At 41.1% G+C, this 12,207-nt stretch overlaps 1 protein-coding gene and 1 long non-coding RNA gene across 10 annotated transcripts in view; one reads left to right on the forward strand and one right to left on the reverse strand.

Moving 5' to 3' along the window:
- The window catches only part of LOC121290549 (integrator complex subunit 6-like), a 111,387-nt gene that overhangs the window by 45,751 nt on the left and 53,429 nt on the right, over positions 1-12,207 (reverse strand). For 3 of the 9 annotated variants that reach the window (XM_041211068.1, XM_041211067.1, XR_005945831.1), the window contains one exon: positions 2,462-2,556. In XM_041211068.1, coding sequence (XP_041067002.1) covers positions 2,462-2,556 — 95 coding nt within the window. Of the gene's footprint in view, positions 1-2,461; positions 2,557-11,026; positions 11,157-12,207 lie in introns of those variants that run through there. The other 6 variants (XR_005945828.1, XR_005945829.1, XR_005945830.1 and 3 more) reach the window with 6 other exon arrangements.
- On the forward strand, positions 84-3,199 carry LOC121290550. The gene is made up of 3 exons (XR_005945837.1): positions 84-378; positions 1,424-1,509; positions 3,094-3,199. It is a non-coding gene; the product is annotated as an uncharacterized LOC121290550 (long non-coding RNA).

Here is a 12,207-nt window from a genome sequence, read left to right on the forward strand (position 1 = left end):
CTTAAATGTCGATCATTTGATGGCACCTGTACTCATTTAGTTTTAGGGCCACTTCGCGCCGGTCTGATGTGAGGCCGCATGATCCAATCAGTGCCATCTTAGAGTTGCCTCACTCACTCCCTGATCCACCAGCTTGCAGCAGAGGCCACTCCCTGACCCTCCAGCTCGCGGCCTCTACCGTTCCCTGACCCACTGGCTCATGACTTACCTCCGGCGAGCTGAAGCTGCTCCTCCTGCCTGCTGCCGCTCACCTCCAGAGCTCTCACTCACAGCGAGGATTCAGGAGAGGGAAGTGGTGAGCAAGTGTGTCGGGCAGCAGAAGTATCAGCAAGAGAAAAGACCGGGAGCGGCAGAGGCCACAAGACTGAAGGGTTAACGGTGAGGGAAAGGCAGAGGCCAAAAACCGCTTTGTCATAGCTGAGGGAGGGGTGGGTGTTGTCAGGGAGAGGTGAATGGGAGGTTCACAAAGCAGGATTGGCACCGAGCAGGAGTTAGTAGGAAGTTACAATATTTCTTTAAAAATAAATTAAACTTAAATATAAAAGTAGTTCAATTTACAGGGTTTTATTTCTGAAGAGAAAGGTCCTGTAGAACCTAATTACAGCTTTTACATTGGTTTAAATGGGAAAATCTGATTCCCTTAACATTGTTTCACTTAAAATTGCACTTTTCAGGAATGCAACTATAACTTTAAGTGAAGGCTTATGAAATCTGAAACATTATCTGTTCTTGTCACTGATGCAGACTAATCAGCTAAGTGGCGTTAGCATTTTCTGGTACACTGTGGTTCCCAACATTTGCTGCTCTTTGGCCTTTGATTACAAATGTTACGACATCAACACAGCAAAGCAAACTTTCACTGCAAAGAATTTCTTCATAATGGTGAACACAATATGGTAGAAATTACAATGTTTGATTCACAGTCCACTAGATCATATTCTAATCAGCAGATACAAAATGCAGGTCATGTAGTATATTTCCTGATTACTGCAGTTCTCTGAAATCATCTTATTCAAAGAGCTCAGCTAGTATCCCAAAACTCTGACAGTGCTAGTCCCTTTTTGATGGGTCAGAAGTCAAACCAGTAACAGATGTCAACAGTTACTCTACTGAGGGGACTGAAGTTCAAGTGTACTGACCAACATAAGGGTGTGTGAAATGCTGGATGGGTCTCAACTGCTGATCTGAGCTTCATACATACATAGTTCTTTACTCATATTACAGAGTGAACCTGAACAGAATTACCTAATGAATGTTATGCACAATTTTAAGAGAAAGTAAAGAAAATTGCTTGAAGACAACTAGAACAGTAAGACAGCAAACCAAAAATTTATGTGCACACAAAGAAAACTGAAGCAAAATTGTAGAGCAGAGAAACAGTAAATGCTTTCATATTTCATTTATTCTCTCTTTTGCCTCTCAGAAAAGTCTCCATCTCAAGTCTTCAATGATTCCCTGTAGTGACATTTGAAACAATAAAAGCGGCAGAAATAATAGTCAAGCAGAAAGGTACATCTTTGGGTTACTGTCTCTCAAGCTTTACTTTAAAAAGTGAGCCTTGACTATATATTGAAGGAGTATTCTCATTTTGTGGCATCTCATGGAATAAACAGAAACCGCTCTTCAGTTTATTCCAACTACCAGTTTATGACGTGATGCACCTGAACTAACTGATCTTTAGAAGGCAGCACAATAGCATTACATTTTATCTCAACTGTTAAACTTATTTAAAAACAATTGAGCAAGCAAATGATGTAGTAATATTTTTAAGGTAGATAAACTAAACTAATTCCTCCAAGAGCAGTTTATAACTGCTGTGATAATCCATGATCACAATAACGTATCAAAGTTCCTTTTCTTCCTGACCATTCATGCAAGTTATCTCTCTTTGCAGACTCCCCAACCCAACTTGAGCAGGACAGGCTTAATAAATAAATACTTTCAACAAGTAACAAAGAGCAAACAGACTTAAAACAACTTCCATTCAAAAACGTCAAACATTTCTGAACAAATTCTACAAACTGAACGGCATGGCTTGATTCTGCTCTCTGCCATTAGCTCAGACAACCCAATCCAGTAACAATTATATCAAGTTATGTTAAGCTATGATTTGAGAGTGAAGCTAATGTTCAATCCCTTAACGGCATGAATAACAGACAGAGAATGAAAGAAGCCAATACGATGCTAAACTTTAAGACACATTTTGCTGGTCCTACTACTTCATAGCATGGCATGAAAGAACTATAATGGACAGTTAAAAACCCACAATCAATGGCCACTGTGCATCAACATTCAATGACAAACCACAACTGAAGGTACAAGCTTTCTTCCCCTCCCAATTAGAAGATACCAGGCTTTTAAAACATCATTCTTTTAACCGTGTGTAGTGTTAATTGACTGTAGGCAAATATTACATTAAAGATCACAATTTACAAAAATGCAAATTATCAAATTAGCGTACCCCAATATAATAGGGAGGCATCGTCTTCAGGTAATTTTCAAATGCCTGCCGCCATTTCATTACTGGCTTCAACTTATGCACTTTGAATAAATCATCTGCAAAACAAAAATCAAACAATGAGATATTATGCCAAAGTCAATCAAAAAATTCCCTGTTGTGCAACTTGATCTGCATTGTTAAAAAAAAAATAAGGGTTATTCTCTATATAGTGAAGCAGACAGATCCCTAATTTTCAGCCAGCTTATTTTTTTTTAAGATCCTACACTTTTGCCATCAGGAAGGCAGCAGAAGATCTTTTGAGTGCCAGAGCAGGAACTGAATTGCAGGGAATAATTTCAAACCTGCATCAACCCAACCAATGGCATTAGAGGTTAGAATCCCACTGCACTCTCCAATTTATTGTAGGTGGGCCGATTTTGAATCCCAGGTGCTGAAGCTGTTTAATGCTACATTTGAGTGTACATGGAGCAGAAATTCATGTTTCAATTTTTACAAGTACTTGGGGACTGGGGACCAAAGTCCTTTGACTTCTGGGCCTTGCGTTTAAAATAAAGTACAAGTGGTAGGATGAATACTACCTTTTTTTCTGGCTCTAAGGACCCATCAAATTAGTTTGGGCCGTCTCTCTCTAGTTCAGCATGTATCTGGATCCAACAGAGGGTGCTGGTGAAAAGTGACTGAAGCATTCTGGGAGAAGTCAGCGCAGTCACCACGACTCAGGAGGGAATCGAGGAGAAGGACTCTTGCACTCAACATTTGAAAAAGAGCGCGGATCCTGAAGGCAGGTCAGTTGAAAAAGAGCGCGGAGATTGAAAATAAAAGGAGGGGAAGTGAAGAGGAGCGGCCAGTGTGTGAGTGGTCCAGTGAAGGAGTGGAGCTTTGAGGCTTTGGCTCAAGAGGCTTCGGCGAGCAGAGGCTGAGGACGAGCTTGCTCCCAGTGGGGTAGGGCCGGGTAAAGTCCTTTAGTAAATTAGGAGTACGTAATGGAGGCAGCAGTTGGGGCAGTCGAGTGCTCCGAATGCAGCATGTGGGAAGTCAAGGACAGCACAACTGTCCCTGATGACTAAACCTGCAAAAGGTGCATCCAGCTGCAGCTCCTGAGAAGCTAGAGCTGGATGAACTTCGGATCATACGGGAGGCAGAGGCAGTAATAGACAGGAGTTTCAGGGAGACAGTCACCCCTAAAAGTCAGGAGGCAGGCAGCTGGTTGACTGTCAGGAGAGGAAAGGGGAATAGACAGAAAGAGCAGAGCACCCCTGTGGCCGTTCCCGTCAACAATAGGTATACCGTTTTGGATACCGTTGGTCGGGACGACCTACCAGGGACAAGTTGTAGTGGTTGCATCTCTGGCACCGAGGCTAGACCCTCAGCTCAGAAAGGAGGGAGGGAAAAGAGGAGACCAGTAGTGATAGGGGATTCAATAGTTAGGAGGACAGATAGGAGGTTCTGTGGGAGAGATCGAGAATCCCAGATGGTCTGTTGCCTCCCTGGTGCCAGGGTCCGTGATATCTTGGATCGAGTTCTCTGTATTCTCAGGAGGGAGTGTGAGCAGCCAGATGTCATGGTCCATGTAGGGCCCAATGATGTGGATAGGAAGGAGGAGGAGGTCCTGCAAAGAGAGTTTAGAGTTAGGTGCTAAGTTGAAGGACAGGACCTCCAGGGTTACAATCTCAGGAGTGCTACCCGTGCCATGTGCTAGTGAGAATAGAAATAGGAGGATAATGCAGCTAAATACGTGGCTAAGGAGAAGGTGCAAGAGGGAGGGCTTCATGTTTCTTGACAATTGGGCTCTGTTCCATGGAAGGTGGAACCTGTTCCGACAGAACGGTTTGCACCTGAACTGGAGGGGGACTAACATCCTTGCGGGTACGTTTGCTAGTGCTGCCTCGGGACATTTAAACTAGATTTGCAGGGGGAGGGGAACCAGAGTGTTAGAGCAGATAGTGAGGTGGAGGAGGATAAAGGTCAAGCGAGGAACGCATGTATAGACAGAAATCAAGGGTCCGTACATGATAGAAATGTTCTCAGGTGCATCTATTTCAATGCAAGGAGTATTGTCGGAAAGGCAGATGAGCTTAGGGTGTGGATTGGCACGTGGGATTACAACATTATTGCTATTAGTGAGACTTGGTTGCAGGTGGGGCAGGACTGGCAGCTCAATGTTCCGGGGTTCCATTGTTTCAGACGTGATAGAGGGGGAGGGTTGAAAGGGGGAGAAGTGGCATTACTAGTCAGGGAAAATATCACACCTGTGCGTAGACAGGACAGCCCGGAGGGCTGGTCTACAGAGGCCATATGGGTGGAGCTGAGGAATGGGAAAGGTGTGACCACACTAATAGGGTTGTATTATAGACCGCCCAATCGTCAGAGAGAATTGGAGGAGCAAATCTGTAGAGATGGCAGACTGATGTAAGAAAAAGAAAGTTGTGATAGTAGGAGGTTTTAACTTTTCACATATTGACTGGGATTCCCATACTGTAAATGGGCTGGATGGCTTGGAGTTTGTCAAATGTGTTCAGGAAAGTTTTCTAAATCAGTATATAGAGGTACCAACGAGAGAGGATGCAATACTTGATCTCCTATTAGGGAACCAGACAGGTCAGGTGACAGAAGTATGTGTAGGCAAACATTTTGGGTCCAGTGATCACAATGTCATTAGTTTTAAGCTAATTATGGATAAGGATAGGTCTGGTCCTCGAGTTGAGATTCTAAATTGGAGAAAGGCCAATTTTGTGCAAATGAGAAAGTATCTAGGAAGAATGGATTGGTATAATTTGTTTTCCGGCAAGGATGTGTTCAGTAAGTGGAAGGCATTCAAAGGCGAAATTTTGAGAGTGCAGAGTTTGCATGTTCCTGTCAGGATTAAAGGCAAAGTTAATAGGCATAGGGAACCTTGGTTTTCAAGGGATATTGGCGATCTGGTTAAGAAGGAGAGAGAGGTGTATAGCAGGTAGAGGCAACAGGAAGCAAATGAGATACTTGCAGAGTATAAAAAATGTAATACTAAAAAAGGAAATCAGGAAGGCAAAAAGATATGAGGTTGCTTTGGCAGATAATGTGAAATGGTTTCTACAAGTATATTAAGAGTAAAAGGATAGTAAGGTTCCCTTGATTGGTTCCTCAATTCCTCAACTGGTTCCCTTGAAGATCAGCGTGGTCATCTATGTGTGGAGCCTCACGAGATGGGGGAGATCTTAAACAGTTTTTTTGCATCAGTATTTAATCAGGAAACTGGCAGAGTGTATAAGGAAGGAAGGGAAACAAGCAGTAGTTTCATGGAAAATATGGAGATTAAAGAGGAGGAGGTGCTTGCTGCCTTACAGCGAATAAAGGTAGATAAATCCCCTGGGCCTGACATGATATTCCCTCAGACCTTGAGGGAGACTAGTGTAGAAATTGCAGGGGCCCTGGCAGAAATATTTAAAATGTCCTTAGCCACGGGTGAGGTGCCGGAGGATTGGAGGGTAGCTCATGTTGTTCCGTTGTTTAAAAAAGGCTCCAAAAGTAAACCAGGTAATTACAGGCCAGTGAGCCTGACATCAGTAGTAGGTAAATTATTGGAAGGTGTTCTGAGAGATCAGATATATAATTATTTGGAAAGCCAAGAGCAGATTAAGGATAGTCAGCATGGCTTTGTGCGTGGTAGGTCGTGTTTAACGAACCTTGTAGAGTTTTGAGGAGGTTACCAAGAAAGTAGATGAAGGAAAGGCTGTGGATGCTGTCTACATGGACTTTAGTAAGGCCTTTGACAAGGTCCCACATGGGAGGTTAGTTCAGAAGGTTCAGACACTTGGTATCCATGGAGAGGTTGTAAACTGGATTCGAAATTGGGTGTGTGGGAGAAGACAGAGTGGTAGTGGATGATTGCTTCTTAGACTGGAGGTCTGTGACTAGTGGTGTGCCTCAGGGATCTGTGCTGGGACCATTGTTGTTTGTTGTCTATATCAATGATTTGGATGATAATGTGGTGAATTGGATCAGCAAGTTTGCTGATGACAGTAAGATTGGAGGCATTGTGGTCAGCAAGGAAGGCTTTCAAAGCTTGCAGAGAGATCTGGACTAACTGGAAAAATGGGCCAGAAAATGGCAGATGGAATTTAATGCGGAAAAATGTGAGGTATTACATTTTGGAAGGTCAAACCAAGGTAGGACATACACAGTAAATGGTAGGGCACTGAGGAGTGCGGAGGAACAAAGGGATCTTGGAGTTCAGATACATAATTCCCTGAAAGTGGCGTCACAGGTAGACAAGGTTGTAAAGAAAGCTTTTGGCATACTGGCCTTCATAAATCAAAGTATTGAGTATAGGAGTTGGGATGTTATGATGAGGTTGTATAAGACATTGGTGAGGCCAACTTTGGAGTATTGTGTGCAGTTCTGGTCACCTAACTACAGGAAGGATATCAGTAAGATTGAGAGAGTGCAGAGAAGATTTACTAGGATGTTGCTGGGTCTTAAGGAGTTGAGTTACAGGGAAAGATTAAACGGGTTAGGACTTTATTCCTTGGAGCGTAGAAGAATGAGGGGAGATATGATAGAAGTTTACAAAATTATGAGGGGTATAGACAGAGTAAATGCGAGTAGGCTCTTTCCACTTAGATTACGAGAGATAAACACGAGAGGACATGGCTTTAGGGTGAAAGGGGAAAGGTTTTGGGGGAACATTAGGGGGAACTTCTTCACTCAGAGTGGTGAGAGTGTGGAACTAGCGACCATCTGACGTGGTAAATTAGATAGATACATGGATGAGAGAAGTCTGGAGGGTTATGGACTAGGTGCAGGTCAATGGGACTAGCGGAATAATATTTCGGCACAGACTAGAAGGGCTGAATGGCCTGTTTTCTGTGCTGTAGTGTTCTATGGTTCAATGGATCCACATCACACGCCTCTTGTATATTTAGATTAGATTCTGGCATCTGTTCTCCGCATCTACACAACTAGATCTGGCTTCCTTTATCATGGCAGTAGGAAAATCTAGTCTCCTGGAAACCAATCAAACCAAGCATCAGTATAGTAGTATCATCAAGAATGGTTGGTGTTGCATTTGGGGAATGCTCTTCCAAAATTTGATACAAAAGACATTTCATTTTGCTAGAAGGAGCCCTATTCTGTGGTTGGCCACACTATACCAAACCTATGAGAGAATCCAAGAACCCCTGAAATGCAAAAGTACTCTATCATCCTCCTTGAATGTTTCACAATAATGTGCACAAAAATAAGCTAAAAGTCAAAGTCACCGGAAAATCACAAAATTAGACAATTTGTGGGTCAGAGCGAATTAGCAACAGTGTTGATTTAAAATCAAAATTGAGAAACTTAATTTTTTAAAAGTAACTACAATGGAATTAAGCATGCACTTCACTAAACATTTTCTTTGTTAAGGCATCAATTGATTGAAGACTTTTTAAATATACAGCGGGGTCACTTGGTATCATTTAACATGACAACACTTAGGCTTCCTAGGGTAATCTGGTACTCAAAGGCCACTAAAAACATCAATGGAGTTAATACACTCCATGGAAGCAGTTTTATTTATTTTGGCTCTGTTCTAGAATACTGAATGTGTAGTAATTAGCCAAAGACCATGTAAAAGCCCTTCTACATTTTACCCAGGTCATAGGACAGCAACCCAAAACCATTCAGATGCAGCACTCACTTATCAAGCCAGTCAGCTCTGAACTCCATGTATGCTGGTTTAAAAAATGGAAACCGATCATGCCTGTTATGTTTACGATGCACAGAGAGGGCTGGCTTGAGAATCTGCTGCTATGTTCATATTTTGCAGCAGTGTTCCCACATTACAATGTTGTTTCCCACTATAATGCAAACATGCTGAATATAATCGTGCTTTTGGGACAGCAGTAGGCTATAAGCTCCTCAAGCTGGTTTGCCATTCAATGAGATCATGGCTGATCTGTGGCCTAATTCCATAATGGCCTTTGCCCAATACCCCTTAGTACTGATGGATAACTAAAATAATCTATCAATCTCCAGATTTACAATTGATCGAGCATTAACTGAAGTTTGCAGGAGAGCTCCAAACATTTTTATATTTAGGTGTGTTTCCTAATTTCATTCCTAAAAGGTCTGACTTTTAATTTTTATAGACTATGCCATTTGTCCAAAACTCCCCGACTAATAAAAAGTTTCCCTCTATCTACCCTATCAGTTCCCCTTCATAACTCAAAAATTTTGACCGAAACACCACTCCTTCCAAATCGCAGGGAATGCAACCCTTGTCCGTGTAATCTTGCTTCTTAACTTAATCCTCGGAGTCCAGGTATCTTTCTAGTAAATCTACATGACATCCCTCCAAAACCAATATATCCTTCCTGGGGTGTGGAGCCTGGAACTGCTTGCAGTACTTCAGCTGTGGTCTAACTAGGGCCTTGTGTAGCTGAAGCATGACTTCTGCCCTCTTGTATTTTAGTCCTCCAGATATAAAGGCCAGCATTCCATTAGCCTTTCTGATTATTTTCTGTAACTGTTTATGACAATGTAATGATCTGCATACCTATACCAAGTCTCATTGTACCTCCACTGTTTTTACCTTTTCACCATAAGTACCCTGTTCTATCCCTTTTAGATCCAAAGTGGGTGATCTCACACTTTACTACACTGACATCCATTTGCCATACTTTTGGCCATTCATCTAACCTATTGATATTTCTTGGTAAGGTTATGCTTGAAATGTTGACCCAATCTGATAGGCCGCAAGAGCAGGCCAACATAGTGGTGGGAAATGGCAAGATGCTGGAAGTGCATCTTTGCTGCTCTTGCCAATAAACACCACAAACTCCCTCCCTTTTTCTCCAATCAACCACTCTTTAGCAAGGCAAGAATATCTGAGATCAGTTCACTGAAAAATAACCCCTACTTTGCATGGCCACAATCAGCACGGACAAACTTTATGATGGTAACATTAAAATAAATTTTGAAGGACAGTGTGGAGGTAGCTGCACCCACAAGACAAAAATAGTACAGGGATTGGGAACCTTCTTTTCAAAACCTATATAATCATATGAAGGAGCTCAGGATCTTACAAGCAGATCACAGAAAGGGCTATTGGTTTGAGGGAAAAAGCCATTCTCGTTATATAGGAATACACGATTTTGGGATTGTATTCTTCGATTTATACATAGACATGCCGGACTTTTAAAAAGTTGAAGTGCATATATGCCACAATAAAGAAGCTTGGGAGTGAGACCAGAATATGTACAATACTGTACCAATCCTCTCATCAGCATCCCAAAATATTGACTTTAAAAGTGTTTAGTTTAAATGGACATTACAAGATGGGGTAGAATTTTAAGTGGGGCATCCATATGATATAACTCCAAATCTTCTCCCCCATTCCACGCAATTCCTCACAGCAGAGTCATCCAAAACTCATACAATATATTTTCAAAAAGATAAAACAAATGCCAGATTGCTTTATGTGAGTACGTGAATTTGCAAGGCAGGTGCTTATAAGAGACAAAAGGAAAACTAAAGAAACCAAGTCACAAAAATGTAGCTATTAACTAAGATTTAAAAATTCCATGTTAAAAAAAAAGACAAGCAGCTTGAAACTGAGATGTTCAGTGTGGTATGATATATTCCATTGCTATGACTGTAAATATTATGATATTATTTGCTCGTTGTCAATGCAGGCAATTCTGTTCATGGTGGTCATTCTACAATTTCTTTGGGAAGGAAGACGGGCTAAACAAGAGGAAATAGTAGTCACATGATAAAAATTCTTCAACTGAATGCAGTTTAGGGTACTTCTGTGCTCAGTAACTCAGACCTGAGGAAATGTGGTTAATATTGATATTTTCCACTTAACACCTTCAGCATTAACAACCTGCATTTATATAGCATGGTAAAACATCCCAAAGCAGGTCACAGGAGTGTGAGGCAGAAACTGACATTGAGCCAGTGAAGGAGACACGAGAATGGGTTACAAAATGCTTTGTCAAAGAGCTACATTTGAAGAAGCATCTTGGGAGAAGGGAGATTTAGTAAGGGAATTCCAGAGCTTAGTTCTCAAAATGGCTGCAATGGTGTGACGAAGGAAGTGGGAATTTACCGGAGGCCACATATATAAGGGCTGTAGAGCTGGAGGAGGTCACAGAGATATGGAGAGATCATGAAGCAATTTGAACACAAGAATGAGGATTTTAAAATCAAGGCATTACTGAACCATAACCCAATGTAGACCAGTAAGCACAAAGGTGATGGGTGAACAGAACTTCCATGTTAAAATCATTATTAAGCAAAAATATTATCAAATCAGTATTAAACATTGCTCTTTCAACCAAGTAGTCCACTTGCTCCTTTAGATGATGTCACACAAGCTCAATCTTGCATAAAGACATATGCAATGAAATGCAGTCCACTTGTTAATGCACTATCATCTCAGTAAGTTTAGCATATGTTATTATTGGTCCAAAATATAACCCATTAATAAATCATACTAATTAAATTAAAATGTTACTACATGAAGAAATCCAAATAAGCTGGGGGGAAGCAATTGCACGAGAAAATGTAACATAATACCCGAGTTCAGCAAAAGTTACCTACCCATGAAACAATGCAACAGCAATGGCGGGCCTTGGTGTCGACCAATGAACCATGTTTTCTGACTGTCAGAGGAAGTCGAGAGAGAGGCTTATTGGTCAGGCCCAGTTGGTGCTGATTGCATTTCTCCGGACATGTAAAAACACACACACATATACCATCATTAGATTCATGTACAACAAACAAATGCAACATACAGCAATACCAAGGCTGAGAAGCAGAGACTTTTCTTTTTCTATAACTTGTACAAAAATTAAGCTTTAAAACAATGTAACACCAATAATTTTTGTTCTGCCAATTTCCATATCAAACACAGCGTACTCTCCTTATATTAAGAAACCATTAACATTAGATTAATAGCCTGAAAAAAAGCTACTTTTGGGGCTACAATTAGTACATGACTGGAAATCGGCCATACCGCAATCTTATTTTGAGGGCAAAAGATTAATTATGTTGCAGTGAGTTCAGAAAGCTGGAGGATATTTAATTGTAAATTTATATATGATCCTGGCCCCATCTCATCTGCAATGTTAAAAATATCACCACTGTAGGAGTTTCAGATTTTCTTTGAAACAAACAAAAGAAAGCTCCCTTATCCACGAGGTCTACTTTGAAAATTCATATGAGAGTTTCTTGCCTGATTGTATTCTCATTGCGTCTGTCACAATGCCAAGAACAGTATGAAATATGTGGGGTTAAGTCTAATTTGGACAGAAGAACAGCTGCAGTCTGGTCAGCCCAACTTATCTATCTTTCAAGCAGTAGGCCTCTGCCAGTGCCACCAAAGGCACTTCTTAAATGATAACTAATGTTATGCAACTTGCAGTGAGCAATGAAACATCACTGCCAGGACATTTTAGATCCACAGCAGCCATATCATTTGCATTTCTTAAAATATTTGTGCCTGGTTTATGATGCTTTTGAATATATTGCTAGGGAGAACACACGAAAAATGCAATGCAATATCATCCTTTCTTTCCATCCATATGGGAAGGATTTTGATTCCTTGGTGAAAAACAGGAATTCAATGTTCAGGTAACTTGAGCATCAAACAAACCACTGTCATCCTCAAAAACCATCTTAAAATTTGAATCAAAATTCTCGAGTTTCCAAAACACTCATTCCAGCTGTTATGCAATATTGTAAATACAAAAGTTTGTTTTAAAATATTACTTTTTAATTTG

The sequence above is a fragment of the Carcharodon carcharias genome, chromosome 18, assembly GCF_017639515.1.
Source record: "Carcharodon carcharias isolate sCarCar2 chromosome 18, sCarCar2.pri, whole genome shotgun sequence".
Classification (NCBI taxonomy): Eukaryota; Metazoa; Chordata; class Chondrichthyes; order Lamniformes; family Lamnidae; genus Carcharodon; species Carcharodon carcharias.